This window comes from Bos javanicus, chromosome 6, assembly GCF_032452875.1.
Source record: "Bos javanicus breed banteng chromosome 6, ARS-OSU_banteng_1.0, whole genome shotgun sequence".
Classification (NCBI taxonomy): domain Eukaryota; kingdom Metazoa; phylum Chordata; class Mammalia; order Artiodactyla; family Bovidae; genus Bos; species Bos javanicus.
Window position 1 is genome coordinate 113,650,558 of NC_083873.1, and position 18,089 is coordinate 113,668,646.

The 18,089-nt window shown below is 54.7% G+C and overlaps 2 protein-coding genes across 6 annotated transcripts in view; one reads left to right on the plus strand and one right to left on the minus strand.

Annotated features, from left to right (window-relative positions):
* Window positions 1-11,022, plus strand: part of TBC1D14 (TBC1 domain family member 14) — a 109,244-nt gene extending 98,222 nt beyond the window's left edge. For 4 of the 5 annotated variants that reach the window (XM_061420923.1, XM_061420922.1, XM_061420924.1 and 1 more), the window contains 2 exons: window positions 4,815-5,073; window positions 8,543-11,022. In XM_061420923.1, coding sequence (XP_061276907.1) covers window positions 4,815-5,073; window positions 8,543-8,608 — 325 coding nt within the window. In that variant the 3' untranslated portion in view covers window positions 8,609-11,022. Of the gene's footprint in view, window positions 1-4,814; window positions 5,074-6,145; window positions 6,311-8,542 lie in introns of all 5 variants that reach the window. The other variant, XR_009737160.1, reaches the window with a different exon arrangement.
* Window positions 11,023-13,883: 2,861 nt separating this feature from the next.
* Window positions 13,884-18,028, minus strand: CCDC96 (coiled-coil domain containing 96). Its single transcript, XM_061420926.1, has one exon. The coding sequence runs from the start codon at window positions 17,506-17,508 to the stop codon at window positions 15,847-15,849; it is 1,662 nt and encodes a 553-aa protein (XP_061276910.1). The 5' UTR covers window positions 17,509-18,028; the 3' UTR covers window positions 13,884-15,846.
* Window positions 18,029-18,089: the final 61 nt, after the last annotated feature.

Genomic DNA, 18,089 nt, shown 5'->3' on the forward strand with positions numbered 1-18,089 from the left:
GCTTGGAGCTCATCCTGCTTGGAGAAGGATGATGCTCAGGGCTCCCTGTGGGGAGCAGGTGGGAAGCCCTGAGGCGGGGGGGGGGGGGTGGAGGGGCCACGTGCACGCAGCAGCCCCCTCATCCACGTGCTCTGACGGCGGGTGCTGGGCTACGGGCCACGCTGGGCTCACCTCGGCCCTGCGGTAGCCGAGTGGCTGTCCACCCGCACCTGATAAGCTCTTCCGATAGTAAGCGTGAGAGCATTGTTTCCGAGTCCTGTTCACTCACTGGTTTTGACTCTGAGCCGCTGAAGATACAGGGAAGCGTTTGACAGCTGCTGCTGCTGAACAGTTTTCCAGTGAAAGGGGAGGTGGGAGGGGAGGCAGGAAGTCTGGGGACGCTGGAGCTGTCTGAACGCCGCGCTCTAGGGGAGGATGGGAGGGGAACACTTCCTCAGAGGCAGGAGGCTGGCAGGCAGGGACCCTGGACTCTTGGGTGGGGCACAGATGGCCCCGGGCAGGAGCCCAGGGGCAGGGAGCTGGCTGCTGGAAGGCCTCCTGGGTCTCGGGGCTCAGAGTAGGGAGGGCGGCTAGGGTTCCATCCCCGTTTGATGGCTGTCGTGAGACGGACGTGTGAGGGGCCGTGTGAGCAGCTGATGGGAGAGGCCCAGCCCAGCCCAGGCGCAAGAAGCAGCCTTCCCGGGAGGGCCATCTAAGGCCGAGCAGTGGTGAGGAGACATGTTGTCAGAGGAAAACTTCTACGTGCTTTTCTTTAAAAGGCACGTTTTATTTAAGATACAGTAAGATTCGAGGCCTTAACGCTTCCGTTTCAGTACCTGAAGATAGTAAATGGTACTGTGTATCAGACAGTCTATAGTTTCCACATGAACGACAAGCTTGGTGATCAGGTCTCTGTCTTGTTTTGACTTTGCAGCAGCGTTTGACATTCTTCACTCTGTGATTCCAGAATATTTCCTTTATCTGGCACTATCTATACACAAACTGTTGCCAGCCCCAGAGCCCTCCTGTGAACTTCAAATTGATTCACGTATCCACCTGGATGTCCCGTGACTTGAGCTCAGGTCCGAGCCAGAGGTCCCACAGCTCCACGCATGGAGTTGCCCTCAGACCCGTCCGCCGCGTTGCCCGTGAGGTGCGTCCGCGTCCGCTCTGCTTCGGGCTGCCCCCTCTGCTGCAGTCCGGTGCCGACCCGCCTGGTGGGTCCAGTGGCCGCGCCGGCAAGGCCTGCGTTCCCCTGCAAGAGCTCAGCACAGTGGACGGGCCCCTCCCCAGCTCAGCGCCTTCACTCGTTTTCCATCTCATGCAGAAGGAAGCCTGCAGGCCTTGCGGCAGCATGTAGGGTCCACACGCTGGGCCCCGGTCCCCGCAGGCATCCTCACGGGTTCTCCCTTTGGCCGTTACGGCTTCGAGTGCAGTGGCTCCTGGCCCGTCAGCAGACGCACTGGGTTCCTCTGCCTCCCAGCTGAGCTGAGTGCTCCACATGCGCTCTATCTGGGGCTTCCTCCTCCAGGCTTTGCGGAAGTGTTGCTTTTCAGTCACACGCTCTCCCTGACCGTCCTGTTCACACACCCAGACTGCCGGTCCCTGCCTCCCACCCTGCTTTTTATTTGAATCCACATCTGACGTTCTTTGTGCTTCATTCAGCCTTTCTACCCACGAGGGCAGGGAAAGCTGTCTGTTCTGCTGGATTCTGCGTATTCTCACCACAAAGAACAGTGGCTGGCATAGAGCAGGCTTTAAAAGCCGTTTATGATGTGCAGCTTAAAATCAGCAGGGCTCAGATCTCAAGAGCTGCTCATGGAGTGATGGGGGTGGTCTGCAGGATCGAGCAGGAGGGCATCACAAGCCTTCAGCAAGGCGTTGCTTTGCGGGGGTGGCGGGGAGGACTCGGCTTGGCTAGTTCATCCTGAGTTCAATGTGAGTTTTTGCACTTTGAACAGTTTCTGCACCACAAATGCTACCTGCAAATAATCTGTATTTGCCAACTCAGCAAGGCAGGTGGTTGCTAACAGCTTGACTGGTGAATTCTTGTGAATTTAAAAAAAAATGTAAATTGAGGGACCTCCCCGGTGGTCCAGTGGTCAAGGCTTTGCGATTCCAATGCAGAGGGCTCAGGTTTGATCCCTGGTTGGGGAGCTAAGCTGCCACACGCCATGTGGCCAAAAAATAAAGTTTTGAAAAAAAAAAGTATCTATTAAAAAATGTTAGTTGAAGAGGATTAGGTTGATCATACTTCTGAGTTCATGGTAAACTAGTCACTATTTCATTTAAGTCGTTTGTCTGTAGTTACTCTTTTTATCCCATCCTCATTCTGTTCCATAGACAATACTTCCATGTGTTTAAAATGTATTTTTTTTGGATACATTTTTAAAACAATGTAACAGTAAATATCAGGGGAACTACTGCTCCCTGCCGTGAGGGTGGCACTCTTGATCACTGGGACATCAGCTTCACAGTGGATCTGAAGCAGTTTACAAAGACCACACACAAATCTGAACTGAAGAATATTGTGTTAGAGAAAGTTCTTCTGTTGTTTCTCTCTTTGCCTGTAGCCACTCAATTTTATCAGTCTTCTTTTGCCCTTAAGACTACTCTGCTTTTAAGATGTAAAGGTGTGATTTTTCGCTTGTGAATCGGCAGGTAAATGGTATTGGGGATTAGGTCACTTGCTTTTCATTTTTTAAAAATAAAATGTCCTCTACAGTTGAGAATGTTCAGATTGGGACTCAAAACAAAGATCTCTTAGCGCTCTCTCAAACTGTGTTCTAGACCAAGTGATGAGGTGGCTTTCTGTTTTTTGAGACAGTAGGAAGCGCAGGCAGAGGCCTGTTGTGGCTTTAAAGGTAAGGGGGTCTTCCCTCGCCTGTGCCCGAGGGCTCATGGCCCACGCTGGGCTCCAGGCCACGGGTGCAGGGTCTAGTTCTTTAGGAGCTGCAGTGGTTTTTCTCAGACCTCTGTGTCCCTCTTCGAGCATCTGATTTGAAATCTAACCTCTCTTGAATCTCTGTGTTTAAAGCACTGACAAGGGGTGGCCCTGAATGTATGTTGCTCAGTCGTGTCCGACGCTTTGCGACCCCGTGGACTGCAGCACCTCAGGCTGCCCTGTCCATCACCAACTCGCGGAGCTTGCTCAGACTCATGTCCTTTGAGTCGGTGATGCCATCCAATCATCTCATCCTGTCCCCTTCTCCTCCTACCTTCGGTCTTTCCCAGCATCAGGGTCTTTTCCAGTGAGTCAGTTCTTCTCATCAGGTGGCCAAAGTATTGGCGCCTCAGCAGCAGTCCTTCCAATGAATATTCAGGTTTGATTTCCTTTAGGATTGACCGGTCGGATCTCCTTGGAGTCCGTGGGACTCTCGAGAGTCTTCTCCAGCACCGCAGTTCAGAAGCATCAGTTCTTTGGCACTCAAGCCGCCTTTGTGGTCCGGCTCTCACATCCATACACGACTGCTGGAAAAACCACAGCTTTGACTAGACGGAGCTTTGTCGGCAAAGTAACGAGCATTATGGGGTCTTCGTTAGCTTGCTGGGTTGAATGCACTGCCTTCAAGCTTGCCCGTTCCCCAGGTCCTAGAGGAAAGGCTGTGTTGGGGGCAGAGCACCCTTCCAGGGGTGAGGGTGGAGTTCACACCCTGAAGGTCTTGGCAGGCAGAGAGCCTTGCAACTTGTGTGCAGACTTGCCAGCGTGGTGCAGACCCCACTGCAGGCGAGTCTTGCTGTAAAGGCTGGGTGACAGGACCTCCTGACCAAGGCAGTCTGCAGCCTGAGCGCAGCACCTGAGTTCAAGTGCCTTCACGGCCCTTGCGTGTCTCTTGGCGTCAGCGTGGGCACTCAGGGAATACTGCAGCCTGTGGAAAAGTGATTTCCCAGGAGCAGTGAGGACTATCTGGTGGGAGGGCAGTGAGACCCGCTCCCTGACACCTGTGACATCCCGGAGTGGCCTGGGGGCTTGTGGACACAGGTGTGTCACACAGATGCCAGATGCTGGGCCCGATGTAGGGGGGGGATGGGAGCTCCCTGCCTGGGGGCAGCATCTGTTGGGAGGGTGGGGGCGGACAGCGCGTCCTCAGAGCACTGGGGTCGAGGGAGCCCAGGTGGGTGGCGCATCCGTCTGGGTGTGGGGTCAGGAGATGCCCCGGATTCGGCCCCGGGGCGAATCCACACAGTCAGCCTGGACTCACCTACCTGTTGACATGCTCTGGTCACCCGAGACTGTGTGTTTGGTGGTTTGAATTGCGATTGTCAACAGTTTTTTAAGGGAATGCATAGCTGTGTCTCACTTACTGTTTTCACCTGATAGTTTTAAATATGAGATCAGTTTCCTGTGATCCACCGTCAGATTTACTTGAAAACTGTACCCTGTTCCTTTTGTGGCCCCTGCCGGGAGGAACGTGTGCAGCACTCCTCAGACACCAGGTGCGTGCGCGTCGATTCAGTTATACGTTTCCGTTTGCAGTTTTTATTTCCCACCAAGCAAAGCTCTGCCTGCCTTATTGACTTAACGTCTAGCGCCTGCCTCAGAGTGATAATGAGCACAGAGTAGGTTCGTGATAAACGCATTGCATGCAGTACGGTGTCTAATTCGGAAGCTGTGTGTTGTTTGAGATTCTTTGTGAAAGCTGATCATGCTGTTTTAGAAAATGTTTGAATTGACCTTCAGCGTGAATGCAGGCCAGAGCCCTTCCACCAGCTCCCCCCACTCCCAGGACTTGAAGTGTGAAAGGGCCTAAGCTCAGGAGCGCCAGCGAGGATCGGCCCTGAGCCAGGGTTCCGTCGTGGAACCTCTGGGACCTGACGCCCCCTCTCTCCCCCAGGATCTTCACTCTCTACAGCAAGTCCCTGCCCCTCGACCTGGCCTGCCGGGTCTGGGACGTGTTCTGCCGAGACGGGGAGGAGTTCCTGTTCCGCACGGCCCTGGGCCTCCTTAGGCTGTTCCAGGACGTCCTGACCAGGATGGACTTCATTCACGTGGCGCAGTTCCTCACGCGGCTGCCGGAGGACCTGCCCGCCGAGGAGTTCTTTGCTTCCATTGCCAGCATTCAGATGCAAAGTCGAAACAAGAAGTGGGCTCAGGTGAGTGGGCTTTTGTTCCCTGTCCCGTCTGGTTGAGGAAGCGGGTTATGTGGAGCGCCCTGTGAGGAACCAGCCCTCTAGAAGGTGCCCTGGATTTGGGGCCTGGCTCTGCCACACAGAGTCTTAGACAGTCGTTTCCTCTTTGAGCGAAGGAGCTGGAGAAGAAAAATCTCCCCACCCTTCCTACAGGGGCTTCCCAGGGGGCTCGGATGGTAAAGAACCTGCCTACAATTCAGGAGATGAAGGTTTGATCCCTGGGTGGGAGGATCCCCTAGAGAAGAGGAGGGCAACCTGCTTCAGCGTTCTTGCCTGCAGTATTCCCATGGACACAGGAGCCTGGGGGTCCAGTCCCCGGGGTCGCAGAGAGTCAGACATGACCGGGCGACTAAACAGCAGTGGCAGCACAGGGCCCTCCGCCTGGTGACAGCGTTTTGTAAACCAAGCTTCCCCCCTGTTTTTAAATCCCAGAGACAGAGAGCCAAGGGGGCTGACCTGTCGCCATCGCACCGACAGAGGAGGAGGCCCAGAGACGGGCCGTGTGTCCTCAGTGGTGGGAGGGGAGGGGCAGGGAGGGCTCCCCGGACGTGTTGCTGGGGCTCCGGCAGCTGCCCTCAGGGCCGTCAGGCGACCGCGTGGGAGCGTGTCCTCCCGGGCTCCCCGCTTCCCCTCTGGACTTCGCTCCTAGGCCTGGTTCCTAGTCTTTATCGTATGAAAGGGAACTAGAACACCTGGCTGCAGGAGCTGTGTGTGCTCAGTCCGCCTGAGCAGCAAGTCTGGGGGAGGCTTGTCCTTGCCATACAGTGCTTGTTCCTGATTTACAGGTTTTTTTATTAGTGGAAGATTTAAAGTACATTCAAAATAGAAGAAGAGAGAATAACCAACCCCCGTGAGCCTGTCAGGTATCCCATCAGCTTTCAGATTTCTGTTTTCAGACATCCGCAGTGGCTTTGTCGTTTGCTTGAATCAAGATCTGGATAAGGCCTACACGTTGTAATTGGATGACAGTCTTCTGCGTCTTCTTACAGTGCACAGGGTGACCCTCCCTTTCCACTTCTCCCTCCCCTTTACTTAGTGAAGAAACGAGGCCACGTCCAGTAGCAGTTGTCACAGTGCGGATTTTGCTCCTTCTGTCCCTGTGGTGTTCATCGTGGTCCTTCTGCTCTCTTTCCTGTAAATTGACAGACCTGGAGGCTCGAGGAGGTTCCCAGTTTTTATGTTTGGCCAGATTACTTCACAGGTGATTTGACTGTCTCTCTCTGATCTTAGTTAGCGGCCTGTTTATTTTTGTTTCACAGCTTTAATAATTTACAGTACCATAAACTTCACCCCTTTTAGAGTACACAGTTTATTACCCAGAGAGGGTCCCCTCTGCCCTGGGCCCTGCGGTCTGCCCCCGAGCTGGTCGTCTCTCGCCTGCTGTGACGCTCTCTGGCTGGTGGCCTGCCTTCCTGCCGGGTCTGTAGGGAAAGAGCACAGCTGCTGTGGGCCCTTGGGTAACACTGTGAAACGCTCTCCTGGTTTTACCAGCCAGAGGGCGGGGGCACTGCTCTCTGCTTAGCTAAGCGCTATGAGTTACAGTTCTGAACTAAATGCATTCAGTTTATGAAAAGGGGTGAAGTGCTAACCCATGCGACAGAACGGGTGCACCTTCAGAGCATGGCGCTAAGTGAGAAAGCCAGACTGCAGAGCACGCACTGCGAGGCCCCGTTCCCGTGCAGTTTCAGAAGGGAGCTGTAGAGATGGGACGTGGCGCGTGGGGGGCAGGGGCTACCTGTGCCCCTGTGAAAATGCCCTGAAATTGGCTGTGCCGAGGGCCGCATGTTATCTGTGAGTATATTAAAAGCCACCAAATTGAACACACAAAGTGGGTGAATTTTACTTATGGTGTGTGAGTTATGTCTCAGTAAGCTGTTAAAAAAACACAAACCTCAGCTCCTGTGTGAGCAGGACCGGCTATATAATTATCAGGGATCTGGTGAGAGGAAAAAAGAGCCTTTCTCTGATTAAGAAATAAATAGGCAACACGCGATGAAGGTATGGGGCCTCGTGTTCAGAATCAGTGTCAAGGGTTTGAGGATGGAGACTGCAGAGCGCTGGGCTGGGCAGGGCCTCTGAGTGGGGTCCCCGCTGGACTGCGCAGGTGCATGCCCACCTGTGTGTGAGCGTGCTCTGGAGTCTCCCGGGACTCGGCCCCTTCCACTCACGCTCTGAAGTAGGTGCAGAGAGCCAGGGCCCTTCCTGATGACCGTGCCCGTCACTCAGAGCCCTCGCTGCTTTGGCTGTCCGTCTCGCACAGCTGTGGTCTGCTGACCTCCCTGTGTGTTTCACTAGTCCGCCCCCGCCCCTGTCCACACACCAGCAGAAACATGCACAGACGGACGGGCCGAGTCCAGATCTGCCATTCTGCTTCTTGCGTTTCAGGTGAACATTACCGGTTAGGACCGGGTCACAGGTTATCCGGGAGTAGACGCCCCTGATAGTGGGTGTGATGGGAGTTGGCCTGGCAGTGGGTTCCAGGTGCCACGGGAATTGTGGTTTGTGCCCGTTTCTCTAAATACGGTGTTTAAGGGTAAGATCCTGCTGTGCTTTAGCAAACAGTTAAGTGGTTGTGTTTGGCCGTCTCACTCAGGAAGAGAAGGGGGCTTCTATCTGCCGTTAGCCCTTCTGTGCCGTGTATTTGAAACCCTCATACCCCCTGTAATTTGTACTTCGCCTAAAGAGGTCCAGTGCTGGGCCCAAGGAGGTTCAGGAACTGGTGCTCTGGAGATCCCCTTGGTTCCGAAATAAGACCCGTGTAAGTGTGGATCCGTGTGAGTGGCGTGGCCTTTAGCGGGTCGCTCGTGTGAGTGTCTACCGCTCCCTGCCTTCCACGCTGTGCGGGTTACACGGCTGCTCTGTGGGAGGTGCCTGGCGGTGCTCTGCGTGGCTGCAGCACTTGGGCCCGTCCTGTCCCTGCTGTTGTTAAGCGATCACAGTGGGATGTCATGCTTTTAAAAATGAAGGTGTTAACTTAGAGCTCCAAGCAGCGAGGAGGAGGGAGCTAATCACCCTGGGGATGTGTGGAGAGGCCTGGCCGGGAGCTGGTGTCTTGCGGGCCTTCGAAGGATTGGTCATTCCCTGGTGAGGAGAAAGGGACGGGGCAGAGGGACCAGCAGCGTGGGAAGGCGCAAGGGCATGTGAGCCTTCTGGAGGCAGGGCCTGGCTCCGCTGGTGGGGAGCGCGGGGGGCTGGAGCCAGACTGGAGAGTGCGGAGCCCAGGAGCCCAGCCTTGACTTCCACGGCTGGTGCTCGGAGGGAAGTCCCTGGGCTAACGTTCTAGCCCAGAGAGGGTGTGACCTGGATTCCGCGGTAGAAAGATGAGTCTGCAGGAATGTGGAAGGTGGACCAGAGGAGTGGCCACCAGGGAGGACATGAGGACCTGTGTCCGTGTGTCGCCAGTCGCCCACCTGTGTCTCCCTGTGATTCCCAGGTGCTGACCGCCTTGCAGAAGGACAGCAGGGAAATGGAGAAAGGAAGCCCATCTCTGCGGCATTGACGAGGCAGGTGGACTCGTGATCAGCTGGGAAGCAGGCTCCACGTGGCACCTGTGTGGCTTCAGGCGGATGCCCGGGCAGCTCCGGAGGAGAGGGGCTGTTTCCACGTTTGATCCCTAATGCTGGAGTTGGCCTTAAACACAATACAACAAACAAACACTTGTAAAGAATTAAACCAAGGCTAAGCCTTAAGAAGCTCAGTGGAATGACGACCATGGCCAACCACTGCGTATTCTGCATGGTTTAAAAATAGGGCAGTGGCTAATTCCCTCCCCTCATTTCAGCAAAAGTTGATTAAATTGTAATGCTTTTATGTCAACTACCGGAAAGTACATTACAATTTTTCATTAGCCAAGTTGCCTGAGAAATGTTACTTGGGAGACCTCAGAGGTGGCATTGCCCATATCTACATATTTTAGTCCAAAAGGGACTGCTGATTTTAGTTGCCAAGGTAATCCTTCCAGAGCCGCAGGTCGTGTTTTTAAAGCCCGCCTACCAAAGACAGCAGGAGAGGAAGACGGGCTCTCAGAGGACAGCCACTGGTGCGCGTGGTCTCCCCGGAGCACACACGATCTGACCTTCAGGCTGACCTTTTACCACGTTGCCTTGACAAAATTCCAGCACCGGGGCTGACAGTGCACGCTCAGGTTCCGGGGGGTGCCCCGCTGTCCCAGAGCCCGCAGCCCCGTTTGTCCAGCAGTGGTGGCTCACCCAGACCCTGCGGCAGCAGAGACGGGCGTTAGAGCAGAGCCAGCCTCTCTGAGCCGGGCGAGGGGAGGCAAGACGCCCCGCCCCTGGCCGCCCGCTGGTTCCCCGGAGACCGGGCCAGCCCGCGTGGGGTGGGGCGCTCCTCCTGTCCCTGCAGGGCAGGTGTGGTCCCTGGGGCGGTGACCCTGACACGGTGGACTCAGTGGATGGCTGTGGGGACCGGGGCGAGCAGGACGCGTCCAGTTAGCTTGTCAGGAATTCTCAGCATCCCCCCCCACTTCATTAGCCACCTTTTTGTCCCAGCTTTTCTTGATGCATTTGGCGAACTTTGCATTAAGAGCTTTGGTTATCTGAATTCAGAGACGTGAAGACCATCGTCACAGAGAAGTCCAAAGGACAGGCCCGTCCACATGGACACGGCTCCCACGCGCGCACGCGCCGGTCTCTGGGGGAGAGAGGGCCCGTGGGCACCTGCCGCCCAGCCGCCCTTCGCAGCCATACGCCCGCCCCCGGGGTGGAGCCTGACCACGGCGTTACTTTTATAGGTTTTTCTCCACCTGCCTTGCCCGCCGATGACACTTCAGGTACAAAGCAGGCTGCCCAGCCGCTGGCCGTCCTCACGCCCTCCACCCCGGCTCTGTCCCACGTGTCCTTTCCCCCTCGTGTTCCTGGCTGAACTCCCCGGGGAGCTTGCAGAGCATCCCCCACCACTTCCTGCCTCAGCCTTGAAGCACTGACCCGCCTGACCCCTTGGAGGAGGCCTTCTGTCTCCGCCGAGCGCTGAGGCAGCCGGTCCCGGACTCCTCAAGAGGCTGAGCGTAACCGGGCCAAAAACGGGCCGCCGGCCCCGTCACGCCCTTCCTCGTGGACGTACCTGGTCTCGTCCCATGACATGGGCTTTCTGTTTGTGAAAGATGTGTATATTTTCTTACTGTACATAAAGACATTCCCAAAGTGGTGACAAAAGGCGCCGCAGCCAGGCCGCGGGCAGTTGCTGAGAATGCGTTTGTGCACCTCCACATGCCATCAGCCCCGCCCCGCCCTTGACGTGGCTGTCGAATGGTTCGACGTAAGTCTCTTTGGGTAGCACCGTATATGCATTGCGTTTTTAAGCAGGATTCCAGGCCATTCTGCAGCCCTTCCAGATCTGTAGTTTAGAGGACGTTTTCATGACCTGTTCAGGGACCACACGAGCTCTCTGCTGGCTTGCTGTGTCCACCTCGGAGTCTGGGAAGTTCAAGGTCCCAGTCCAGGGTCGCTCAGCCACTTGCCACAGAGGGCAGAGGGCTGCCGGACCGCACAGGGCTGCGCTTCTCTGCTTACTGTTCTGGTTTCAGAAAACTGGAAACAGAATTGGAAGCGCAGCCCCCTTGGGAAGTCGGCCATCTCCACTTCCGGTGCCACTGATTTTCAGAAGGTGAGATGTCAGGCTTGGGGCCTCTGTGGCTGGCACCTCAGAGCCGGTTGCTGTGTCCCCACCAGTTACTGAAATCTCATCTAGAACAATGTCCACTTTAAAGGGTACTTTTTAACTGCTCCGGTTTTGACTATTTTAAATAATTTGCTGATAACACTTGCTACATATCATGTTTTAATTGCTTGTACAGTTAACGTTTAATTTTATTTAGTAAAGTGTATCAAACTAGGGCTTTTTGAATTGTAAATACGTGGTTTTATTAAATAAAAAGTCATGTAAAATTGTTGCTTACATTCACTGCCGTTTGGTTTCAAGTTAGAGTTCTCACCCCGAAGTATGGTAAAATTTGACTTTGAGCATCGTGCTATTTGAATATTTTCAAATGCACTTACTAGTCTCAGTTAAATAAAAGAGGTGGTTCAGTTACGGTGATTTGGTCAGGGGATCGGAAAGTTAGCGCTGTCCCCCTTCCAGGCCGAGGGGAGCCCCAGGCTTGCTGCCCCTTGAGCCTGACCGCCTGCAGCTTTAGCCCCTGGTCACCCGGCCCACGCACCTGCCCCGCTCACCTGCTCACAACCCCACCCCCGCTCCTGCCCCCCATCCCAGAAGGGCGTCAGGGTCTCCGGGCCGGGCGTCAGGACCCCCAACCTGCCGGGTGCCCTGCGGTGTCCGCGGGTACCTGTGGTCTCTCCCCATCCTGGGGGCGGAGACCAGTGGCGCTGCCCCGCCACGGTGGCGGTGCGCGTGAAGCGGTCCTCCAGGTCCCGGAGCCGGGCAGGGCAGTGGACTCTCACGTTGCTGGTGTGCGTGCTGGTCCTTCCGGGATCAGGTTCCCGGCTTCTGGGCCCTTTGGTCCCACGTCGCTGAGCCTTGCACAGCTCAGAAACAGCACCTTTCCTGTGCACGGGCGCCCTGCCCCAGGGCTCCGGGCCACTGCCCTGTGGTCTCCACCCCCTGCAGGCTGAGACTGGTGGAGAGTTATCGAGGGTTGACAGCTGGGGGTTCGCTCACTGCTCCACCCACACCATGCCTGGGGCTCAGTCTCCAGGATGACCTCATTTATCTCCGCAGCAGGTCACGCCCTGTCCTCAGAGGTGTGGCTCAGAAGCCATCTGCTTGGGCCCCTCCACCCAATGGAGGGGCTCAGACTCTGGCCTGCGGCTCCCCAGCCCTTGCTCAGAAACACGGCTGGCTCCCCAGAGAACGTGTTGCTCTGGGGCTTCTGACCTCAGCTCTGAGGAGGCAGAGCCATGCCTGACGAGTGGCCCTGAGGGGTGACCCCCAGCCAATGCCCAAGCTGTGGCAAGGGTGGAAGTTGGGGAGTGTTTTCCTAAGAGAAACTAGGGGGCTGACGGTTCAAAGACACCACCCCCCGAAGTGTGCAGCCTGCCAAGAAGGCAAGAGAGGGAAGGAGGTGCTGTGCCAGAAGGGCAGAGAGGCGGGTGCCCCCCAGCTGGGCCTTGCGGTGAGCTGCGGGTCACCAGGAGGACCAGAGGACGGGTGTGGCCAGCAGAGGGAGGCCTTAGAGCCAGGTTCTCAGACGGGATGCGGTGGGAGTCGTTCCTGGGGTCCCTTTCATCCGTAGCGTCTGCATCTTCATCATCCTGACTAAGACCATCTCAAAGTTTAAAACAAACTACGTATTGGGGGTGGATGAACTCTCTTTTTATAGAAGACACGCTTCCCAGGTGGCTCAGTGGGTAAAGAATCTGCTGGAAATGCAGGAGGCACAGATTTGATCCCTGGGTCAGGAAGATCTTCTGGAGAAGGAAGTGGCAACCCACTCCAGTCTTCTTGCCTGGAGAATCCCGTGGACAGAGGAGCCTGGCGGGCTACAGTCCAGGGGGTCACAAAGAGTCAGAGACGACTGAGCGACTGAGCAAGCATGCACACCTGACTAGTGGTGAAAATCTAAATAATGACTGCAGATGAACTCATACGAAAAGAAAAGTATGGATTTCCACTGAGGAACTGAAAAATCTTACATGTGCTGTCACCGAAAAATGGTTTTCATTTAGTGGTGAAGAAGTGTTTCCTTTTCAGAGGCCTTGGGCTTTATCCAGGTAGTGCCTGCGTCCCTCCTGCCACCGATGCCAACAACAAACAAAAAGCCCTCTGTAACAGCGGCCACGTCCAGCTCAGACCTTAAAAAAAAAAGGCTAGTTCACCCTAAATCTCCCTTGCCTGGTAGGCTGCTGTCTGGCACGTACGCAGCTACATCCCTGAGGTGAGCCTGTCACTGATTATCGTTCTCAAGTTTTTTTATGCCAATGGTGGTAGTTATTGTATTTACACAATTCAATTAAATGCTATGTTAAACCAGTGTTGTGAAAAGAAACTTGCTTCTAAGAACACTAAAAGCTTTGACAAGTCTCAAAGGCAAATCTCTTTCAAATGCTGTTGAATGGGATGTGGGAGAGACAGCTGGAGAATACTTAGTATCTGTGTATGGTGGCTGTGTGCCAGGCACTACATTAAGCCTTTACTTAAAGTATGTTTGATCCTCACGACAACTCTGAAGTCAGTGCTGAGGAAACCGAGGCACACAGAGGCCGAGCCACCTGCCTGATGAAGTGGTGTGGCCAGGATTTGAAAGAGGATAATGCAGTCTGCATGGAGGTTATTTTGCAAGAAATTTAAGATGCCATAGACAATTCGAGAATCAACGATTCTACCCTTAAGGAAAGGCCTTGGCCATCTACCTGAAGATTAGCGAGTGGTTGTCGTTTTATTTTCTAAATTAGGATAAAATGTTGAAAGCAGAAAATCAAGAGGCCAGCTTCACGGACATCTCATTTAGATTTTCTTGTGCCTCCACTTTTCAGGCCCTGTACTTTTTGACAAAGAGATGAAAAAAAAATCTGTATAGCCTTTTAGTGTTTGTAAGAATCGTCTTAGTTTTAGGGGTTTCTAGTCTGGACTGGGGCACTGCTCTGTAACTGTCCCCTCAAGGAAGGGGTGGAGCTGTGTGTCTCTGGGGTCCTCCTTCCAAATCTACAAGCCTGCCTTCTGTCCTTGTCCTCATTGGCTCTGCTTCATTGAGACATCCTCATTACTACTGTAATCATTTTTGAATCCGGCACGGGACTTGTGCCTGACACCTAATAGGAATTCAAGTAACGAATACATTCAGCAAATGAGACTGACATGAATGTTATTAACCCAACAAATTTATTGAACCCCGACCCACTGTCTGCCTTCCAGGGTCTTTGTCTCCTGGAGGTACAGTCACAGAGGGGTGGGTGGGTCACAGGCCGGGGTGGGGCTCTGCCTGCAGACAGCTGTCAGGTGCTGAGGGAGGGGGACAATGATTTTTGGGTCCCTGGCATTCTTCCTCGGACGTGGTCTGTCTGAAACAGCTTGTGAGTTATTAGAACTTTGTTATGAAATAGTCAACAGAAGATTATTACGTTCTAGTCAACTACTGGAACATCTTCAGCACAGGTAACATAATTTGAGAGGACATCGGTAACTTTGCAGCTTAAACACGACTGAATACACACACACACTCAGAGACATACTGGTCACCAGGTTGAAGGCTGATGAGGAAATCTACCTGGGTAATTGCCGGTCGTTCAAAGTCAGCTGAAAATACCTGTTCTCTCTCTAGTGAATCAAAAGCCGGAGACTCATAATAAAAGCTGTAGGCACCGAGCCTGTTGCCAGTTTGAACCTCCCCAGCCAAAAAAAGAGTGAGCCACTGCTGTTCCCAGTTTGAGGCACAGGAAAAACCAAGTTCTATCTGCCAGGGAATCACTATTTGACTTTGGTCTTGATGAATAGGATAGAAGACAAAAATTGTAGAGGAAAAAGAGAAGGGAAACAGGAAGGCAAAGCTTTTTACTCTCCTCACTCTTATGTTTGTGTGCTTTGATTATGATATTATAAAAGAGTATTCATGCTGTGGAAGTTAGGGAATTTTAATCAGTCTTTATTGGCTTTAAAGGGAAAGCACTTTAGAAAACAAAATGTCATCAAAAGACAAAAGTTACTGTGATAGTCTCACGAGCGAGTCATCTGCCTGCAGTGGGGTTTCCTAAAGGTATTTAGCACCAAAGAAGAGATCATCCTTCTTATGATCCTTCTTAAATTTAGGGATGGAAGAATACTTTTAATCCCAAATCTGCACATCTCAAAATTCAAGCTAAAACTAAGAAGAAATAAAGCCCCTGATTCCCAAAGCATCAAAGAAACCTTAAAACAGCCATCGCTGACTTCAGGTTAAGGGGATAGACCTGTCTAGTGTTTCTCACATTAACTCAAGGAATGAAAGAAATCTTAATATTTGACACAGTAAATCATGTGCTTAGTGACGGTCTAAGATCTGCAAATATCTTGCTGAAAACGAAAGGCTTATGGACACTCAGCAGTCACATCTCTCTGTGTATTTTGCACCTGCAAAGCACAATACAACCACCATTTTGTCTTCACTGGAAAACAAAATTTCATTTTTGGCACGGATCAGTGCATTTCTTTAGTGGCTCCAAGAAAACGTTTCATTAGCATTGAAGACTGTCCTTGAGCCAGAAACAGACATTCACAGTTAGACAGACTGAGCCTCCTTTCATTGGACAAGGCTCTTCTTCTCCCTGTTTCTCGTCCCTCCTCTTCCTGGGTGTTGATTACCCCAGAAGCTAGCGCTGTTTACATGCAAAACAGTTTTAAGGGAATTGGTGAGGTTTGACCTGAAATGAGCGATTCAGGACCACACAGTTCAGTACATTCAAAGAGGATTTACTAATGCGTTTAGTGCACAGGAATTTTCTGGGCACTCTGCCCGTTTGTTGAACCCTCTTGAACATGGAGGAGGATCAGTTCTCAGTGTCAGGACACTGAAATTATAAAATTGCTCAGATAGAAAAAGGTCTGTGACAGCTTTTTATGAGAAGTCGGTACATTAAGCCATCCCTGTTTGTTTCCCTGTACCTGTTTTACTATTTTTTCTATATTTAACTCAGTTCTGTGCTCAGCATTAATTTGGAAGCTGAAAAATTAAGAATACAAAACACAATTTCATCCCAATCATCAGGGGCCTTTTAAAGAGTGGCAACAAAGGCAGAACAGGAGTTGGTGAAGGATGGAGTTTGCTGAGATGGAAGTCGCCTATCAATTGAGTCAGGAGGGCAGAAAGGCCTTGGCCTCCCTGATCTTCTGCTTCACGCCTTTGCAGGACAGAACGAGGCCGGCGTGGTGGTGCTTCAGGCTCGCCAGGCGCTGGTTGAGCACCTCCGTCCTGTCCACTTTCTCTTCCATGTCCCGGAGGAGGGATTCCTTGCCCAGAAGCCCACACTTCTGATTCAGCCTGATGTTGTCAAGCCGCAGGCCATCTCGGGCTTGCTTAGTCTTGGTCAAGATGTCCCTCTTCTGGGCCACCTGAGCCTCAATGTCCATGAGCTCTGCCTTTTTACACATGTTTTCTATGTCCACAAAGTGTAACTTTTCCTTCACGTGAGTTATTATCTGCACGTTGTGGGTCACCTTGCCACGCAGTTTCAGGAGCTCCTCATTTCGCTCCTCGACCTTTTCATTGAAGGTCTGGTTCTCGATCTTGAGCTGTTCAAAGTCTATCAGGAGCAGGCCCTCGGTCAGGTCCTCCTGGGTCCTCATCCTGGTTTCAAAATGCACCAGGCTCTGCTTCAGCTGCACGTTCTCTAGCCTCACGGTGCTCATCTCCTTCTCCTTCTTATCCTCCAGTGCCTGGATCTGCTCCACCTCTCGCAGAGCGACCTGGCGGCCGCCCCTCATCCAGCAGCTGCCCATGGCCTGCATCACCACCTGCTTCTTGAGCGCCTGGAAGCGCCGCCACTCCTTGTCCACCCGGGAGACCTTCTCTTGGCACTGCAGCTTCAGCTGGTCCAGCTCGTGGTGATACCAGCGCAGGTCGTCGGCCTCCTGCTTCCGCAGGTCCTCCAGGACGGCCAGATGGCGGAGGTAGGCCTGCTCTTTCTCGGGGGCCTCGGGCTCCGCGCCCCTGTCGCCTCCCGGCGCCTCGGCGGCGGCCTCCACACCCTTTTTCTTGCGCAGCGCCTCGAAGATCTTGTGCTGCAAGTAGATGTTGTAGCGTTGGTAGCGACCGCGCTCCACCACCAGGGCGCGGTACTGCTCCAGAAGCTCGGCGCGCAGCTGCTGCTCCTGCTGCTTCTGCACCTCCTCGCTCCAGTCGTAAGGCTCGAGCACAAGCCCCTCGTCCAGGTTTTTCAGCTCGTCCTCGTCTTTCCGTGGGACCCGGGCCTCCAGCCCCTCCTCGCTCGCCTCGCTTGCCTCGCTCTCTTCCTCCTCCTCTACCTGGCCTTCCCGCTCAGCGCCCTGGGCTGCCGCGGCCTCTTCCTTGCCGGCCGTGGCCTGCTGCAGGGAGACCTGCGACGGGACTTCCTTCCTCCCAGGCTCCGCCGCCGCCGCCTCCTCTTCTTCGCCCTCCTCCTCTTCTTCCTCCTCCTCGGGTTCCTCGGGCTCTGGCTCGGCTGGCTCCTCAGGCCCGGCCTCCCGCGGCTCCCCTGGCTCGGCTTCCTCCTGGGCCTCGGCCGGGCTCTCAAGCTCTCCGGGCCCCTCCTCGCCAGCAGCTTCGGTAACCGCCAGCCCTTCCTGGGATTTGGCCGGCTTCGGCGCGGCGGCGCCTTCCTCCGAAGCCTCTACGGTCTTCGTCTCCGGCTCCGGCTCCGGCTCCACGGGTTCCACCGGGGACCGGGGGACGGAGCTGGCCTTGATCCCGGACAGCCGCGAGGCCAGGCTCTCCACCTCTCCATCTTCCGTCTCGGGGTCCCCAGTGTGGTCATCCATCTCCCGTCCTCCCGGTCAGCGCCGCAGACCCTCCAGCGGGGAGCTGCTGGCTGTCTGGTTTCCAGGGGCAACCAGGGGCGCGCGCGGAGGGGCCCGGCGATTGGCTGGATCTCTGTCCCACGCCCCGCCCCTTCTCCTCCCCGCCTTCCCGGCCGGAGCAGACCAATGGGAGGCCGCTCCCGAACGACGGGGGTCACGTTTGATTGGCGAAGAGCGTAGGCTCGTACCCAGAAGGGGCGGGGCGCGTCCCTCCTCGCTTCCTTTTCCGCCCACTTTCCAGGGCCTGGGGCTCCGCCCCCTTCTCCTCCCGGCCTCCCGGCCAATGCAGTCCAATGGGAGGCCGCCCCCGGACGACGGGGGGCTGCTTTGATTGGCGGAGGGCGTAGGCTCGCACCGAGAGGGGGCGGGACGCGTCCCGCCCCGGCTTCCTTTTCCGCCCTCTTGCCGGCCTCAGAGCGTCTGTGCCTCTGAGGCCAGGCGGCTGGCACTGGGTTGGGGGGCGCGCAGGCGCAGAGCGGCGGGCCGGGCGCCCGGACTCCCACCCCCCTCCGCGCGGCGGCGCCTGCGCGGTGCGCCGCCGG

Excerpts from the sequence above, each read along its gene's own strand:
- CCDC96 (XM_061420926.1), bottom strand. The coding sequence starts at position 17,508 with ATGGATGACCACACTGGGGACCCCGAGACGGAAGATGGAGAGGTGGAG.